The 20,811-nt window shown below is 34.4% G+C and overlaps 1 protein-coding gene across 5 annotated transcripts in view; it reads right to left on the bottom strand.

The window, feature by feature from the left end:
• LOC113510250 (neurexin-1) overlaps positions 1-20,811 on the bottom strand; it is a 261,039-nt gene that overhangs the window by 54,321 nt on the left and 185,907 nt on the right. For all 5 annotated transcript variants that reach the window (XM_052900440.1, XM_052900439.1, XM_052900441.1 and 2 more), the window contains exons 6-8: positions 14,241-14,390; positions 13,327-13,487; positions 2,414-2,440 (exon numbers count right to left, since the gene is read on the bottom strand). In XM_052900440.1, the coding sequence (XP_052756400.1) occupies positions 2,414-2,440; positions 13,327-13,487; positions 14,241-14,390 (338 nt within the window). The remainder of the gene's footprint in view (positions 1-2,413; positions 2,441-13,326; positions 13,488-14,240; positions 14,391-20,811) is intronic.

Raw genomic sequence — 20,811 nt, 5'->3', positions numbered from 1 at the left:
CGATTAAGTATAAAAGAAAACAAAAAATTTTCGTTCCATACTTCGCTTTTGAAATTCCCAATTACTTATTCACTACAACTCCGAATCTTAAGTAATGGATTAACAATAAATGAAATATTTAATTGTGTTCGAAAAACAATTAATTTCGTTTCAAACTTCACAGGTATTTTATAAGCTGCCAGTATTAAAGCACTTAATTTTTTAACCAGCTGCGCAAGAAATAAAGATAATGTATTTGAGCGACTTCTAGAAGGTGAAGGTTCCTTATTCGTCATTTTTGTATTAACGATGTCTCTTTTTTTTTGTATACAACTTAGAATGACAAACAAGCTGACGGCCCACATGATGTAAAGTAGTAACCGTCGCCTATAGACATGAGCAGTACCATGGACATAACAGAGTATACTGTTTCGCCCATGATACCCCCCATGCGTTGCCATTCCTGACAACTCAGGTGTTATTCCTCTGTACCCTGTAAAGTCACGCCATATCCCACCCTTCAAACCGAAACACAGCCATGCAAACACAACTACTTCACGGTAGAAACACGAATGTGTTATTTGGTTCTGTGAAATTGACTCATTATCATATCATTTCAGCCATTTTCCGTCCACTGCTAGACATAAGTTTTCCCCATAGACTGCCGTAAGGAACGGTCCCAAGCCACCTGCATCCACTGACTCCTTGCAATGCATTTCAGGTCGTCACTCCATCTAGTAGAGGGTCGTCCTACACTGCTATATACTATATAACTATTTTAAATAGATATTACATACATTCATCGTGCCTCCAATCAAACAGTTTATAATCACTCCTTTCCATCCAAAGGTTGCCTGGAAGAGATCGCTTTTAGCGGTAAGGTCGCCCATTGTTTCCTCATTGTGATTATTTCTTGTAATTGTTTATATTTATAATAAGTTTACTATTGTAATCTTTTGGAGGAAACAATAAAGAGTATCTATCTATCTACATGCATATTAAAATGACAAACAAGCTAACAACCCATCTGATGGAACGTAAATTGTGTCCTGGTTATCCCTTTATGGACTCCCACGATACAAGTTCGCCTAGTGCGGGATCAATGTATGTTACATATACCTTGTACTTAATAAATAAATAAACTTCGCCGTATTATCCTGGCATAGAATGGACCACCTTTTTTCTTCCAATAGGTGTGGAAAGAGGCGACTAAAGGAACCTAATGATCGAGGGATGAACAACAGCGTTCCTCTTAAAACATCACCAAAGTCTCTCTGAGGTTGTCAACCTATTTGCTAAACGTGACAATTACTGGCAAAACACTCCAAGAGGGGGAAGGCTATATTCAATAGTGAACAGTTAAAGGCTGATGTTGATGATGATGAAGTAATACACGGTGTATCTGATCATTTGCAATGGATAATTTACAATAATGACCTTGTGATTATTTTTAGGGGTGTAAGGTGAAAATGAGTTCAGATCGACAGGAGTTGCTTTTATCCTCACCTATCATCTCTCACCAGCATATACCAATAGCGCAGGCAGGCTTTCCATTCCATTTTCCCCTCTCTCTTATTTAATTAAGTAATATATAGATACAATTCCAACTTTGTGACCCCATAACAAGGGTAGCATCATAAAATGGAAGAAGGGATTGTTAGAATTTTTTATGTAACCTAGAATGGCAAACAAGCTGACGGCCTACCTGATGGAAAGTGGTAACCGTCACCTATAGACATGAGCAGTATCATGGACATACAGAGTACACTGTTCCGCCCATGATACCCCTCATTGCGATGCCATTCCTGAGATCTCGGGCGTTATTCCTCTGTACCCTGTAAATTCACTGCCATATTGCCACGCCCTTCAAACCGAAACACAGCCATGGAAATACAACTGCATCACGATAGAAACACGAATGGGACAGAAGTGCCCAAGCGAACGACTTTTATACAAAGTTTCCCTCTAATATTGGAGACTTCAACCCCATTACCAATAATATATCTGTCCATGTCATGTCCACCAAGATCCCCTGAAAAACATCGTATTTAGTTCCTAGCAACTTCACCACGATGCATCGAATGTCCTGTCTTCATCCCCACCTATCATCCCTTACTAGTACAGCCACATTAAAACCCAATAGTGCAGGCGGGATTATCATTCCATATTCATCCTTAAAAAATACACAATTATTAAAAACATACGGAAGAGGGCACTAACTTCTAAAACACAGGTTTTTGATACCTACCTCTAGAGTTAGGGTCTTCACACTATATTGTTACAATGAGTGAAATAAATATTTATTTGTTTACTTAATCACTTGTCTAATCGGATTTGTCGGATGAATTATGCAATACGCTACCAATACAGCGACACGATGCGACCCTACAAAAACATATCGAAATACATAAGCCAGTGCAAAACAAACACTCACCCTGCAAAAACTGGTGTGCGGCGTTATCTGTAACAAACAATTGTCGGTTAGAAAATAGGATTTATATACAAAATCCGATGATGAGTCGTGTTTAGATGTATTTCGTCATAGTCGTAGAATACTGACGGATCTGACAAAAAATACATATATTTATCCGTCAGTATTCTACGACTATGAACGATTTTAGTGATATAACATACACAAATATAACCTTTTATACAAAACACACACACACACACACTGCACTGCACACACACATGGCCACGGACCCGTAAATGTAGTATATTTGGAATACACTTTTCTACAAATAAAAAGCTGTAGAAATATGTTTATGATAAAATTATTTAAATTGCTATTTTATTAATTAATGTATAATTTAATAATATAATAATAGTTTATGTCATATAATAGTGTATAAATTGTAATTAATTAAAATTAATTTATCATCGCAATGACTGTAAAGTATGGGTCATCGTCATTATCATATCAGCCTTTAACTATCCATTGCTGAACATAAGTCTCCTCATTAGGGGGTTTACCAGTTGTTGCCACGTTTGGCAGGCGGATTGACAACCTCTGTTAGACTTTAGAGATGTTTTAAGAACGACGTTGCTGCCCATCCCTCATCCTCCTTAGTCGCCTCTTACGACAATCACGAGAAAAGAAGCGGTAACCTATTTTATACCGGGACCACACGGCAATTTATAATTAATTTATATTCATCGTCATCATTTCAGCCATTACCCGTCCACTGCTGGACATAAGCCTCCCCCATAGACTGCCATAAAGAACGCTCCTGAGCCACCTGTATCCACTAACTCCCTGCAATGTATTTCAAGTCGTCACTCCATCTAGTGAGGGGCGTCCTACACTGCGTTTACCCGTATACGGTTGCCAGTCAAGAACCTTTTTTTTCCCCATCGGTTGTCGGTTCTTATCGGTCTATTATCGGTCGCAACTATGTGACCAGCCCATTGCCACTTCAGCTTACTTATCCTTCGAGCTATGTCGATTATTTTGGTTCTTTTGCAGATATCTTCATTTCGAATTCTATCACGCAAAGGGACTCCGAGCATTACCCTCTCCATATGGGGGGAAGGGCTTGTTAGTAATAGGGCCTAAATGACCCATTGCTAGTAATACACGCTATCAGACGGAAACCATCATGATTAATTCTAGTAGAATTCGTTACGATGGGCTAACTAACCTGCTTTCATGCACATCTATCATCCCTTACTGGTGGCCCGCCAGCGTATACCGATAGCGCAGGCGGGGTTACTATTACATTATCAAGCATTATAAAGAAAAACCCTCTTCATAGCCCTCTGAGTAATTTGAAGCTTTAATTTATATTATTAGTTAATAATTATACCTATACAATAAAAGAAGCGAGAATCCCATTAATATTTTGTTTACAATTAAGGACTTCCATTTTCCTGATCCATTTCAATATTATTAAATATTCATCTAGTCTAGGATAATTCACTATTAGTAATTGGTATAGACATTCGCACTGAATTGGTACCGCGTGAAAATCGCTGATCATTCTACCGTATAAATATATAATATACGTGAAGCACTTAAATCAATATACTTTTTCTCAAACATGCTTGGAAATGTAAGCATTATTTTGACAATCTTCTTAGAGATAAATCAAAATTGCCGTACTAGTCAGATACATGCGGGTAGCGGCCAGCAAAAGTTGTATGAAAATCCATATCTGTCGTGTTTTGCGGCCAGATAAATTACTATGTAAACTCATATCTGTCCTGTAATTTAAAAATGGAATGACCTTTTACTTCGAAACATGGCTACCAAGGAGGTAACTAATAAAAGGTTTTATTTAAATTTCGAACTGGCTTGCAAATAGAAAGCTGTTTATTGAAAAAAAAACAAAGGAACATTATGGCGCGTGAAAAATTATTATTGTTCGTTACTCATTATTGAACTTAAAAAGTAAAATTGTGTTTTTGATTTCCGCGCATTGTTTGAGAAAAGTACTATACAAGCCCTGATCACAACTAGGCATTGATGGACTCATGTATGTGTGCCTCGGCTACGCCTCGGCCCACATTTGCACGTTCGTCCATTAATGCCTCAGTTGTTGGCCACTGCAGTAATGTACTATTGTATATAATTCATATCATATATCAGTAACTTTATAGTATACCTTTTAGTCACTCCCTAGAAACCCCCATTCTTTTCTCTTTTACTTTTCCTCATATCGTAGATGGTGGAGGTAGTGGATATTAAACCATTAGAACACCAATATTCTCAATATGACTTTGTGTCTACGGATTTTGGATAACTCTTAACTACGAACTAAGTCGTTTACGTCAAAGTCCTCGAAGAACATAAACACGACATTCGTACATTACATGACACAGTTCAATTTAATGTTATTTAATAAAATTGTTATTTTTATTAAGAGTGATATCACATGTGATAAATTACAATAAGTGATTTTTTAATATTTGCTATTGAAAGTGAAATATGGATTGATGTGATAAGAGCGAGCTAATACACACTTTAACGCATTATTATAAAGTCTCTATTCGCTCACTGCTCAGATGCGATTTAATTTCGCTGCTAACCAAATACAGCCGATAGGGGGGAAAGGGATTCTTAGTAATAGAGACTGAGAATCCCGTTGCTAGCAATATACCCAACCAGGTCGACCTCCTCGCGGTTCCCCCTGGATACTAGCATGGTTAATTCCTGATTAATTCATCATGAGGGGCTAACTGGCCTGTTTTCATTCTCATCGATTACCCTTCACTGGTGCTCCGCCAGCGTATCCCGTAAGCGCAGGCGGGGTTACCATACCATTTACACCAATTAAAAAAAAATACAGCCAATGACTTACGAATAAAGCCGATCACAGCGGCTAATTCATTTTAAAGTGATTTGTAGCATTCTTAGTGATGTAACATAGCTGGAGTGACGTATGATTTGGCGTAGTATATGAAACTCATTTTAACATGTGAAACATTCCTTACCTAATACATAGTGATAAAAAAAAATAAAAAAAAATACAACTCAACGTAATTGAGTAAGCGTTTATTTTATATGCGAGGGCTTCATTTAGTGAAGTTTACGAAGTGAATAAAACTCTATGGGACACGACGGAAAGGGCCAAGAAATGAAACATAAGAAACAAATTTACGATCCTTACAAAGTTACCGCGTCATTTCCTTGTATCGCATCATTTGCTGAATTATCTACGACCTGATCACATGTTCGGTTGTCGTTCAAACTACTATTTTGAAATTCGAAAAGAATATCATCGTTTTTAAATTACTAAAATGGCGCTCATTTTTATTAATTTTAAAATTTTTACGAATCATCATTTATGCATTATTTATATTGTTCTTTTAAATATATTCATAATAGTTTTATATCGTTTTTATTTTTCAACTTAATCTTATAATATAATTTCTCCCATATACTGAGCAATAAATGTAGATTATGGTAACCCTATTCACGCAAACATGAAAAAAAAAGTTGACCTATTTTTGGCGAAGCATTTGTATAGAAACACTATCGGTATAATCTAACCTCCTTAATCGTAAATACTTCAAATCTTTATGAGAAAGCTATGTTTGTCTCTTTCTTTTACACTAAATTTTCAATTTGAAAGAAAGTGACAAAACAGTTTAATAATTAAAATAGATTTATAGAAGATTTTAGTTCTTATGAATATGTAATAATAAAAATAACAAGTTTATTCGTTTCTTGGCTTATAGACTACATGATAGATATGATTCTTCTGACTATCTTGAATTCTGTAAAAAACACCACTTTCTCCCACTCGAAAAGCGCAGAAATATCGCTGACATTGCACATCTGATGAGGATAGCTTCCGCTGAGGTTGATTGCCCTGAACTACTACAAAAATTAAAACTACATGTACCAATTAAGTCTAGAAGGCATAATTCTACTCTATTTGTCCCACTAGTGTCATCGAATTATAGACAAAATTCGTTCCTTTGGCGAGCTAGCAACAACTTTAATACTCTTTCTAGAACTTTTAATATCGATCTATTTTCAAAAAAATATAATATCAGTGAGAAACCAACTGAGTAAGCAATTTTTTTATTCATAGTCTGTTTTAATATGCCATATTTTGGTCAAATATTTACATTTAATCTTTAATTTGTATTTTACTTATCATTATTATTGTTTGTTTTTATAATTTATTATTATCATTATTACATTGCACATCTGATGAGGATAGCTTCCGCTGAGGTTGATTGCCCTGAACTACTACAAAAATTAAAACTACATGTACCAATTAAGTCTAGAAGGCATAATTCTACTCTATTTTGTGCTGAAGAAGGGCCAAATTAAAAGTACCCGTAACCGACGAGCGTGTATGACAAGATTGATGAATGTGGAAGAAGCGAAAGAGGTTTGTTTGAATCGAAGCATTTGGCGTTCCATTGTTTCTGCCTACCCTAATGGAAGACAGGCGTGACAGATATGTATGTATGTATGTTATTATCATTATTTGTTTTTATATGTTCTCTCTTGTTTGTTCACTTTTTTTTTTTGTTAACTTGTATTTTTGTAGCTTTGTGTAAAGCGCCTTGTATCTATATTGTTGCTATTTGTGAAAACCTATTAGTGGCTTATTTTGTTATCCTAAAACTGTATCTATTTGCTGTAGTGTAGCCCTGGTTTTCCTATGAATAAATAAATAAAATAAAACATTAGATTCCATAAATTAAAAGTACCTTACAAAATCTACTTTCTATCATCGTACAGCTCGCCATCGACAGGAAGTTCACCCTCATACCTTACAGCCTAAATGGTCGCGTACAACGCGGTTTCGGAGATGCTTTCTGCCACGAACACTCAGGTTATGGAATAACCTCCCTGCCGAGGTTTTCCTAAGAGGTTTCTTCAGGGTCGGCAACGCGCGCGTAATACACCTGCTATTGCAGGCGTTTATAGGCTACGGTAACCTCTTACCGTCAGGTGGGCCGTATGCTTGATTGCCACCTCAGTGGTATAAAAAAAATCTACTTAGGTCAAGCGTGCAAATATTGAAAACAGAACTTACAATAATTTCAGTAGTATTAAAAAGTAAAAATACGAAATACAGCAAAACAATTTCAGCGAATTAGAAAACTGAGTGTAAGGCAAGTTATCGCGGGAAAATCGCCTCAATTACAAACCCAATAAAAAAGATCTATCACTATAACTAATTGCAGTTTGGAACGAGGCAATTTAGAGCCAATAGCCATGGAAATTTTATGGCGGAAAGAATAGCTTCGCCTTCAATTGTGTTAAGGCGTTATCCACATAAACTGCCTTACAAGCGAAACCTTACTAATACTTATCTAATTTTACTTACTATAATTTTATTCGTTCTATAATTTTGTCTCTTATAACAATTTTACGTTTGAAAAAGATATGTTTTATTATTGTTTTCAACCACCTACTGTTTTTTTGTGTCACAAATTCTTAACCGATTTCGATCATTCTTTTTTAAAACGATATAATTTACTTCCGTGTTTATCACATATTAATTTTAAAACGATTAAAGGCGTGAAACAATACCTTGTTTGTTGCAGATCAATATCTATTTGATTGCACGATTCCGCGTTCCAGATTTAAATATTTTAAATATATTTTTTTTATGCTTTTATTTTTATATTTTATTGATTTAAAAAAATAAACAGTGAAATCCTACAATTAAAAGCGCTATTTTTTGGACACGATATCCACTTATTTAAATTCGACAAAATGATTGCCATTTCGTCTTTCAATGAGGACGTGAAGTCCACATGCAATAGGACATCAGACATTGTTGCTAGATTGAGTATCTTTTGCACAATTCTGCGTAAAAACTTTCTATTCCCGAAATTTATGAATAATGTAATTCTTAAAAAAAATTCGATAAAAGTGAAATAGGCTTGCAGATACTTGAGGATATTTTTAGGTTTATTATTTGTAATATGTATAAAAGTGTATAAATACAGTATATATAAATAAATTATATTAATGAAGGTAGAAAACAGAGAATGGGATAAAGAAGGGATTAAATAAAATAATATATAACTAGAAATCGAAGAGAGATTTTTTCGACATTCATTTTGTGGTACATGGCAAAAGTGAAAACAGATATAAGTTTATGATTGGGTGAAAGTCCTGGAAATCATATCAATTTAGTTAAAAAATTTGATATTTAGGCAAAAATAAAAATTCGCATCTGGCAGCCCTGAGAAGTCTGTCAGAGGCCTTCGTGTTCAGCGGAAGGCCTTGGACCTCTTGACAACAGACGGCGCCACCTTTACATGATTAAAAGTAGTTATAAAAATAAGTTTACCACGGTTTTACCTAGAGACTGTGTATTCTTAGAATGTGCCGCTGTGTTTATCATAATTTTTAAACTTACAACGATATTTTTATTTATTTAATTTATTTTAATAATATCAGTCCCCGACCCTTTCTATCACTAACAATTCAATATGTTCTAAGACAACAACAATTTCAACTGATTTCAAGATTAATGTAAAAGCAATGTGGAAGTGAACTATATCGATTGCAAAAAGAATACTCAAAATCGGTTCAGACTTAGCAAAGATAACGAGTAAAATACACACAATGGGGTCGATTCTGGGGCTCTATTTCTCTAAGCTATCTTTTAAATTAAAATTTTAATTCGATATCACATTGAAATATTAATTCTAAGAATCGATATAAACTGAACTTCTAATAGATTTAAGTCAAATCAGAATTATTTAGTTTACAATAGTTCATAAAACTATCAAATTAAAATATAAGATTAAGAGATAGATTTATATATAGGAAAAATTATGCCTCAAAATCTAGTCCAATAACATACAAGTGAATTGAGGACTTCCACTTTTTTTTATACAACTAAGAATGACAAGCTGACGGAAAGTGGTAACCGTTGCCTATAGACATGAGCAATACCATAGACATAACAGAGTATATTGTTTCGCCCATAATATCCCTCATGCATTGCCATTCCTGAGGACTCAGGTGTTATTCCTCTGTACCCTGTAAATTCACTGCCATATTCCACCCTTCAAACCGAAACACAGCTATGCAAACACAACTGCTTTACGGTTGAAACACGAATGGGATAGAGGTACCCAAGCAAACGACTTTTGTACTAAGTCTCCCTCTGGTATACTTATTATCACATTTACACACAATATAAGTAAGTATTATTTATTTATTTTAAACAGACAATAGATTTAACATTTAAACACATAGTATGAAAAATAATGCCTTAGTTAACAATAGCGTGATTTTCTGAGGCGTTATTTGAGACGCAACGTTCCATCTACATGTAAATGATCTAGGCGATTGCTCTACAAATTAGTGCCTCACAAATCTTGACATTCACTATATCGATTTATTTCCACGAATAGTTGGTATAAATATTAAGCAAGTTGATTCAATGGAAGTAATGGAAATTTTTGTGAATATACCATTGAACTAATTTGTGTACATAATTTATTATACAATACCATAATCGTAATTGTTTTCCACGAAGAATAATTAAATTTTTTTTTGGAATTGCTTTTTATTAGTTTTTCTACTTCTTACTATAATGATGGTATATTGATGCAATTATTGAAACTAAATTATATGCTTATGATATTATAAATAACTTTATTATTGTCTAAAAAATATTTAGTGCAAATACACATACAAATATATTGTTTAAACCTTAGATTATATAGATAGTGTCTCCATATAAATGCATTACAAAAAACCCGCCAACTTTTCTATCGATGTGTGAGTGAATACGGTTTTTTTAATGGATGAAAATGGAATGGAACACACACACACACACATATAAATATATATCGTCCCTGTAAATTACTCATTACGGGGCTATATGGAGACGCCTGCCCTCTGGTGTGAGTGCCGTGCAACAAGAGCCAGTGTGTGACTTTAACGCGGGAACAAACATTGACCTCCACGGCAGTTCTTAAAAATATCACCTATCTTCGGTTATTTGGGGTGAGTTTAGGTGATAATTATTATTATTTATTGTTTATATATGCATACACATAAATCGAGGAAAAACAGACAACGATAATCGAATTACGGGAGCCCTGAACCAGCAATCTAAGTGTGAGACGAGGTAGGTGATGAAAGTCAATATTCCAACGAAATTCCTTTATATAACAATATCCCTGGTGTAGCATCGATCCTTACATGAGTATCTACGAATATATACTAGTACTTTGGAAACAAGAGTCTACCGTCCGTCAATTAGACGCTGACGCGCGCTGTCTCGTTATTTTTGATGCCCCGTCTGGATTGACTGTGATATATCTGATAATGCTGTCATTATTTTTAAAAGACTTTCGAACCAAAATAGTCCACCTGTACTCGTATAGTTATTTATTTTATTTTATTTCAGCCGTTAACTGTCCATTGCTATACCTTTTATTAGCCTTCGCTATAAGGGGAGTTCTGCCAGTAGTTGCCACGCTTGATAGGCGGATTGGCAACCGCAGTTAGGCTTTTACATATGTTTTAAAAGGGACGCTGCTGCCCATTCCTCTACGATATGCTCCCTTAGTCACCTCTTACGACACCCACGGGAAAGGAAGAGGTGGTCTATTCTATGCTGGGACCTACACCCTGTATATTACAGTGCGTAAAATAATCCTTACTTACACTAGAAACTAGCTCTTACCCGCAACTTAGTCTGACTTATTTTAAAGTAGTTTTTCTTTGCGAAAAACACTGCTTGTTACGCGAGTTTGTATAACTGAAATCTAATTATAGTTGCGTTCTAAATTTAAATTATTATAACTAGTCGTATCCTGTGGTTTCGCCCACTTGAATCCGTGTATAAAGCATCCAATTTGCAAATTTAGGATATAACCTACTTGTGTGTCAAATTTCATTGAACCACGTGGAGGTCGACCTGAGTGTATTGTTAGCAATGGGTTCATTAGACCCCATTACTAACAATCCCTTTCCCCCCGTATTGAAGCGTTATCCGACTGGGCCTTCACCGCTACACTTATTAATTACTTAGCTATTTCAACTCAATGACTGTAACATATTCAGATAGTGTATCAAAAATTGATGAACGATTATAAACTCTATAACATTGTAACAACGATCGAATATGATGGAATGTGTTCAGTTATATTAATTGCGAAATGTATGGTCAACATAAAAAGTCGAATGAACATAGTAATATGCGTGGAGATGTTGCATCTCTGTGCATCTTCTACCGAATTTGTCATGGGAAGTGTTCTGAGGAATTGTTCGGATTGATAATAAATATGATTAACAAAAATGTAAATACAAATATTATATGCCCTACACATTCAGCCAGGCTTGGCATGCAAAATAAATTAACATAAATATAGAATTGGCTCGCTGTCAATTTTTGATGCTGACTGTACCTATGGTTATCAACACAAAAGCAACATTGTTGAGCGATTGAATGGAAGTAGAATATTTATAATCCATTAAAGCTCGTGTGATCGACTTTTGATATTAAAAAACTTTATAATAGGTATTTGTAATTGAAATACAAATACGAAGTACAAATTATAATGTTTATTAATTATAAATGATAATTAATGATAAGTGACAAAGGTCAGCTAGCTAGTAAAACTGACTACCGATGGAAGAAAGATTCTTTGGTATTGACCCCGTACGAGCAAAAACAGTGTAGGACGATCCCCACTAGATGGAGTGACGACCTTAAATGCATTGCAGGGTGTCAGTGGATGCAGGTGGCTCAGGACCGTTTTTTATGGCAGTTAATGGGGGAGACCTATGGTCAGCATTGGACAGTTTATGGCCGAGTTGATGATTAATGATAAAATTTATATAAAACTAGATTTTTGCATGCTATTTCGTACGTGCAGTTTTAAAAAAATAGAAAAACCAATAACATACATTAATTTTTAAGTCAGATTTTCAGAAATACGATTGCATTCAATTTAGTGCAATAGCTTTTGCGTGATGCTTGAACACACATACAGACAGACAGTTAAAAAGACAGACATAATTTTTGAAAAATATAATTTTGGATTCTCTATATTATTCTTCTAAAATTCTCTTATATATTATTTTTTTAAATATCTCCCATGTACATATATCGTTCAGTTATTATATTATTAATAACTTCTTCTTAGGTTCTTCAAATGGGGGGTAAAGAGGTTTCTTCAGGGTCGGCAACGCGCGCGTAATACCTCTGGTATTGCAGGCGTTCATAGGCTACGGTAACCGCTTACCATCAGGTGGGCCGTATGCTTGTTTGCCGCCTCAGTGGCATAAAAAAAAAATTATTAATATTAGTAGTATATCAATGGAAGCGAGTGGAGCAGAACCGTTTTCTATGGGGAATCAGTCTATGGGCTAGGCCTATGTTTAGCAGTGGACAGATAATAGCCGAGATGACGATGATGATGATGATGATTAGTATATTAGTATTAGAAGTATATTAGTATTAGAAGTATATTAGTATTAGAAGTATATTAGTATTAGAAGTATATTAGTATTAGAAGTATATTAGTATTAGAAGTATATTAGTATTAGAAGTATATTAGTATTAGAAGTATATTAGTATTAGAAGTATATTAGTATTAGAAGTATATTAGTATTAGAAGTATATTAGTATTAGAAGTATATTAGTATTAGTATTAGATAATATACTAAGAGTAAAATTACCTAAGTAGTTAAGTTAGTGTAAGTTAGTTTAACACACAAAGTGTTAAATTTTTTTTCCCATTAATAGTAATAGGTGATTACTATTAATGTGAAAAAAAAAACATATTTAACAGTTTGTGTGTATATCTTTTCAGAGTTAAATTTAAAAAATTAAAAAAAAACTTCTGTTACAGTAAAATATTTAAAAAAGACGATGGAACACTGGTTAAGTAAGTGCTTACCTCTTGCACTCTCCTGTGTACTGTCAGCTTGTGCCATTGGTGATCGTCGAACCTCGTCTTCGCTGGCTTGATATGAATCTCTTGCTTCCCATTCCCAAGTCCCATGGTGAGGGAGACGCCACCATCCCGGACCGCGAGGTTCAGATAGTCAGCCTCGTGACCTGGTGATAAGTGAAAGCGTCTTAGATGTTTTAACCGACTTCAAAAAAAGAGGTTGCACTTTTTTGTTTGTTACATCGTAACTCTGTCAGTTATAAACCGATTTGGAAAATTCTTTTTTTATCTGAAAGGATATACTTACAGATTTACCAGAGGAAGACTTTGTACAAAGGTCGTTTGCTTGGGCACTTCTGTCCCATTCGTGTTTCTACCGTGAAGTAGTTGTGTTCGCATGGTTGTGTTTCGGTTTGAAGGGTGGAATATTGCAGTGAATTTACAGGGTACAGAGGAATAACATCTGTCCTCAGAAATAGCGACGCATGGAGAGGTATCATAGGTAAACCAGTATACTCTGTTATATCCATGGTACTGCTCATGTCTATAGACGACGGATACCACTTTCCATCAGGTGGGCCGTCAGCTTGTTTGTCAATCTAAGTTGTATAAAAAAAATTCAATAGAAATTTTATCAAAACAGCTTCAAAGTTTAGTTTTTAATATATGACTGAATCATATATTTTACTATAATTATGTACCTTATATACCTGTACAGAATTTACAAATACTAAAACTATTATCCATTAAAAAAAAATTACCCAAATTTCTCCAAGCCCATTTTACGTTTCTCCAAAAATTTCATATTTTTAGCTAAAACCGCGAAAAAGTGCAATCTGGCAACACTGATTTGTACCTTACAAGTGCCATCGAAACTGAGACATAAAACATCGGACTTTCCACACAAAGGCCAAACGTACCGGTATAAAAGAGCAGGCCATTAGGCTGACGAGTCTTGAAGTATAGCGATATGGCGTCCTGTGTGCTCACTATGGGCTCCCCTCCGGTCTGCGTCAGGTCGTACGATAGAAACTCCGCCCCACGGAACGTAGCCTCCGATGGCGCTTTATCTGTAACAATACACTCTTTTTAGTTTTTTTTTTTTACTTTAGACCCGTTGTTGTATTTACATAAGAATAAATATTCAGGACGAGGGATGGACGGCAGCGTACATCTTAAATCATCTCCAAAGTTTAACTGCGGTTGCCAATCCGCCTGCCAAGCGTGGCAACTACTGGCAAAATCTTCCAAGGGGGAGGCTTATAGTTAACAGTGAATAATTAAAAACTAATATGATGATAATGATATAATCTATAATATATCTAGTAGATATAAGAATAAATCGTGAAGTATATTTCATACCGCTGGGTTTTTTTTTTGATGGGTGAAAATGGTATGGTAACCCCGCCTGCGCTAACGGGATACGCTGGCGGAGCACCAGTGAAGGGTGATAGATGAGAATGAAAACAGGCCAGTTAGCCCATCATGATGAATTCATCAGGAATTAATCATGATAGTTTCCAGGGGGAACCGCGAGGAGGTCGACCTGGTTGGGTATATATATTGCTAGCAATGGGATTCTCAGTCTCCATTACTAACAATCCCTTTCCCCCCTCATACCGCTGGGTTATTAGGGTGTTCTGTAGGAACTGTTCTGTAGAGATATCTACATAAAAAAACTGATTTATATGGCAAAACAACGTATGCTGGGTCAGCTAGTAACAATTATAAGATTAGCTAAAGAGACTACATATGTGCAATGGATCACGCATCAGTTATTTTTAAAAACAATATTATTATCTTTCGAGTATATAATTGTATAGTTTATATAAATACTTTAATGCTAAAACTCATTAATTTAATAATAATATAAACAGAATGATACTTGCCTTTAATTTAAATAATTTTATTTTGATTATTCTTTTTTTATATTAATTGTATTGCCAAATAATTCTTATTTATTTTCAATTATGCAATATATAGGAGTATTGAAATGTTTTAATATTTATATAATTGCTATTTACCACACATATTCTAAAATTATTGCATACCCGGTAGAATATAACTGTTGATATTGATTTTAAGTTCGAAGCAAATAAACATTGCTTTGAACTTAAAATCAGTGTCAGCTCTTCATACACAGTAATTCTATTCTATTCTATTCCATTCTATTCTACTCTAATCCACTCTATTCCACTCTATTCCGCTTTATTCCGCTCTATTCCTCTCTATTCCGCTCTAATACGCTCTATTCTGCTTTATTTTGCTCTATTCCACTCTATTTTATGATAGAATCAGAATCAGGTAAGTGAATCAATGTAAAATATTTATAAGAGTAGTGAAAATACAGAAAAAATAAATACATCTCGTGTGTCAAGTGATAATTATGAAATAAAAAACAATGAGAAAATTATGAAACAACTTCACAATAGAATATTCATACGTATGACATATATTCCTATTATACATACAAACAATTTACATGAAAACAACATTGTGTATCATTGTACAAAATCGTATTAAAACTCATAGAATTAAAAAAGTTTAGAATTTCAGCAATTAATTTATGTACAATGAAAACTCTTTGAAGCATTTTAATATTACACGAGTTCGGGAGTCGAACAAAATTTTGCTTTTATCGTGTAATTTAATATAATTTGTGCTATAATCCCATGGATTTTCGGAATTTGCTATTAAAATTACTATATTATCAGTAAACAATAATTCACTTGTTATGATAAAATTTGCCGTGAAATTCTATTGGAATTTCGGAATTTACCCTTACCATGATGATAATTGAGTTTGTTTGCTTTTTACCCTTTAGCACTTGTAACTGCTAAACCAATTGTCACGGAATTTTGTATACACATATATGATGAAATTTATTTATTTATATTCTATTATTGGCCGCGGGGTCCCGGCATAGAATAAGGTACCCCTTCCTTTATCGTAGATGTCGTAAGAGGCGACTAAGGGAGGGCAGCATCACAACCTCTTAAAACATCTTCAAAGCCTAACTGCGGTTGCCAATCTGCCTGGCAAGCATGGCAAAATATACATACATATATATATATATATATATATATATATATATATATATATATATATATATTATAGCCAACAAGTAATAAACAAATTCACATTAACTATACAAAATTTCAAGCAAACCCTGTCAGTAGTTTTTGCGTGAAAGACTACCAAACATCCTGTCTGTCGATTCATCCTCACAAACATACACTTATAGTAGGATCAACTAAGGTTTCACAATCTAATGGTTAATCCAATCGATCGGAAACGCGAAACATATTCGTCACTTAACAACTACACTCTAGGCCTGGGTTATATGAATACCGATCTGATATCTACATATTTGATTCCTTTGGACGTTAACGGCGGAAAAAAGGTCATCACCTATTGAGATAGATAGATATATAGACAGATAATTGTCTTTTTTTTTATACGACTTAGAATGGCAAACAAGCTGACGGCCCACCTGGCGTAAAGTGGTAACCGCCGCCTATAGACATGAGCAGTACCATGGACATAACAGAGTATACTGTTTCGCCCATGATAAGTATTACTCTAGTAATTCGTGTATATGTTGTTATATATTACCCAACCCCTACTGCACACTCCGTTGATTCCCCACAATATCTCGGTCGTTATTATCGGGAGCGATCTGTTCGACATTAATTACTTATTAAGCTGTTACATAGTTACTGTGCCCTCGTAAGTCTGCGCGACCTTGTGTGACCACTAATTTGGGATTTGCGATTTGAATCTTGCTTGTGTCTGGTTTCAATCTTGACTAATAATGAATGGGAATGTTTGGTTGTCTGATTATTTATTTATACAACGTATAAAAGCAAATATAATTTATGATACTGTGACAAAATTAATTACACTGTAATACCGATAAGTGTAATGTAACTGTATTGTATGTCATTATTATAATAATATTTATTTATTTATTTATTTATTCTTTATTGCACAGTAAAATTTTGTACAAATGGCGAGCTTAATGCCATATGGCATTCTCTATGATGTATGAAGGGCAGATGCGGTGAAAAATATGTGACAATTATAGTAACACATTAAGGCAATACACAATATAAATATAATATACACATAAGAAATGCACATATAATACATAAACATTACTTTTAATATATATGGATAAACTAATACATATGAAATATATACATATATATATATACATACATATACATAAATTAAAACAACGATAAGCATTATGAGATATAATAACTATTGAGTAACCTGTAACTAGAGATGGTTTTGTTGACTTAACAAATAATTAAAAAGTCTTATATATATATATATATATATATATATATATATATATATATATATATATATATATATATATATATATATATATATATATATATATATATATATATATATATATATATATATATATATATATATATATATATAATATTATTATAATAATTACTTTTATTATACGTCTTGAATATTTTATTATAAATTATATAAGTATATATAATTTATAATAAAATATTAAAGTCGTGTAGTTCTCGGCATAGAATGGGTCACTCTTTTCTTTTCCGTGAGTGTTAACATTGCAGTAAGTCCAAAATTTTATAACAATTTTTTTTTTTATAATATGATTAATAAAAATAATAAATACGCTACCAAGTAGGAGTGGCAGAAGGCTACTTTCAAAATTCACAAGTACGAATTTGTTGGCAAAAACTAGTCTATCTTAGATTATATAGATACGAGTGTCTCCGTAGAAATACTTCTCTTCTCTTCTTTTTCATACAATTTTGCATGATAAATAGTTATGAGTGATTCCTTTATAACTTCTATAGTTATTTTATATTACAATTTCTGCATTTTTTTAATGCGTAAACATTCATTCTATTTATTAAATAATACGTCAAGATAAGATTGGTTTGGCCATTTGGAGAGGATGGATGAAAGAAGAATTACGAAAGAGATTTATGGAGCAAGAATGAATGAAGATGTCGGTAGGGGCCGCCCTAGACGGACGTATGTAGACCAAATAGACGACGTGCTGAAGAAGGGCCAAATTAAAAGTACCCGTAACCGGCGAGCGTGTATGAAAAGATTGATGAATGTGGAAGAAGCGAAAGAGGTTTGTTTGAATCGAAGCATTTGGCGTTCCATTGTTTCTGCCTACCCTAATGGGAGACAAGCGTGACAGAAATGTATGTATGTATGTACGTCAAGATACATTTATTGTGTAAGTATATACAATACTGATAAAAAATGAGTAAGCTAATTTTTTAATTAGCTGACAAAATGTTAACCCGTTTTTGAAGCTCGATAATCTAAGTAAACTATACTATTAAATAAGTATATACGAATTAAAAGTAGGATTTCGTTAATTGACACTAAGCATCAGATTCTTCGTATCTCGTAACTTATTAACTACCCTCCAGCTATCACTGGCAACTTTTATAAAAAAATATTTCCCTCTTTCATCTAAGGAAAGCGGGAGGGGCGGAGGGAGGGGGGTTGCTAATCAAAACAGAAATAAAAGAGAACATTAAGGGGAAATCTTAGATATCCAAGTTGTAACTAAGGAAATATTTTCCGTATAAAATTGTAGAAGGAAATTAATTATGAAACTCACTCACGGTGTTTGTAAGGAGTATTGCTTAGTAGTATTTAGTACTCTTTATTGTCTCATGAATTTATTATTTCAAATTTAAAATAAAAAAGCAAATTATCGTTCATTCATTCAAAAAGAAACATGTTCTCAATTCCACTATATTTTGTCATTAGTATATTTAAAATAAGTATAGGTGTCGCCGTGTGGTCCCGGCATAGAATGGGCCTTCTTTTCCCGTGGGTGTCGTAAGGCAAATAATGGAGTTTAATGATCGAGAAATGGGCAGTAACGTTCCTTTTAAAACACGTGGTTGCCAACCCGCCTGCCAAGTGTGGCAACACTGGCAGAATACCTAGACTGGAGACAATTTAATAAAAATTCATTTTCTAAATTCACCCGATGATATAATCATCATCATCATCAGCCATCAGCATATATATATATATATGTATATACATTCAGCACCTTAAACAATCATTATAAAAATTTATATACATGGTATGGCATGGAGAAAGGTATAGACCACTCGGTTGAAACATATGTACACTCTCAATATTGAGTCGTAATATAACAATTTATTTACTTCATCCACGCCCCTGTAACCAGAGAGAACTTTCACTAATCTGACCTAAATCTTGTTTAAGATGAGCATTCTCTATGTAAACTCTGCAACTCCTTTCAAGAACGGAATTTAATGAAATAACCAAATTTGTATGACAAGTTTCAAGGATATTTGTTTGTTGCAAAGTATCTTTAAAGGTGATATCGTCATATCCTAATTAGTTTACTGGTTGTATCTCGTGGCTTCGTCCACGTAAATTAATATGATTTTTTTATACCATAAAGGAGGCAAATAAGCATACAGTCTGTCTAATGGTAAACGTTCATATTATTAGGGAGACTTTGTACAAAAGTCGTTTGCTTGGGTACCTCTGTCCCATTCGTGTTTCAACCGTAAAGCAGTTATGTTTCGGTTTGAAGGGTGGAATATGGCGTGAATTTACTGGGTACGAAAGAATAACACCTGAGTCCTCAGGAATGGCAACGTATGGGAGGTATCATGTGCGAAACAGTATACTCTGTTATGTGCTTGGTACTGCTCATGTTTATAGGCGTCGGTTACCACTTTCCATCAGGTGGGCCGTCAGTGGGTATACGCTTGCGGGGCACCAGTGAGGGATGGTAGGTGAGAATGAAAAGGCAGGCCAGTTAGCCATCGTGATGAATTCACCTGGAATTCAGCACGATGGTTTCCAGGGGGAACCACGTGGAGGTCGACCCGGTTGAGCATATTGCTAGCAATGGAACTGGTAATCCGCATTACTAACAATCCCATCCCCCCTATATTATCAGGTTCGTTATTTGTTTATATTTTAATTAAATTCTATTTACAATTATACAAATTGCATCCGTACGAAGCCGGGGCGGGTCATTAGTATATATTAGAAGAATAGAATAAAATAAGAAGATTCAGTTTAAACTTCAACCAGTTGGTAGATTAATTAAAAATCCTTTTAAGCATAAAGATTCTTCAAACTGGCAAAGTTCAGAACGTAAATCAATTCCCGTCTGCGCAGGTGACGGAGCCAACTCAAACTGCACTTAAAAGTGCATAAAACTGGCAACATTGGAAAATTACTGAGTTAATAATAGCCGGTGTATTGCAGATTTAGTGCTAATAAAACGAGCTGAAGTTGTTATACTATCAAAACCAAATTAATTATCACTTCAGCCATTATACGTCCTTTGCTGGGCGTAAACTTCCCCCATAGACTGCGGCGACCTTAGCCATTGCGAGGCTACGGGCGATAGGTCCTTGCGAGGCCCTTATCCTTCGTGAAAGGTATGTAATGCGAAACTAGGTCTGC

The sequence above is a fragment of the Galleria mellonella genome, unplaced genomic scaffold, assembly GCF_026898425.1.
Source record: "Galleria mellonella isolate WM207_F2 unplaced genomic scaffold, CSIRO_AGI_GalMel_v1 utg65, whole genome shotgun sequence".
NCBI lineage: Eukaryota > Metazoa > Arthropoda > Insecta > Lepidoptera > Pyralidae > Galleria > Galleria mellonella.
Note: the sequence above shows the minus strand (reverse complement) of the source record. Positions and strands in the feature narration are given on the sequence as shown.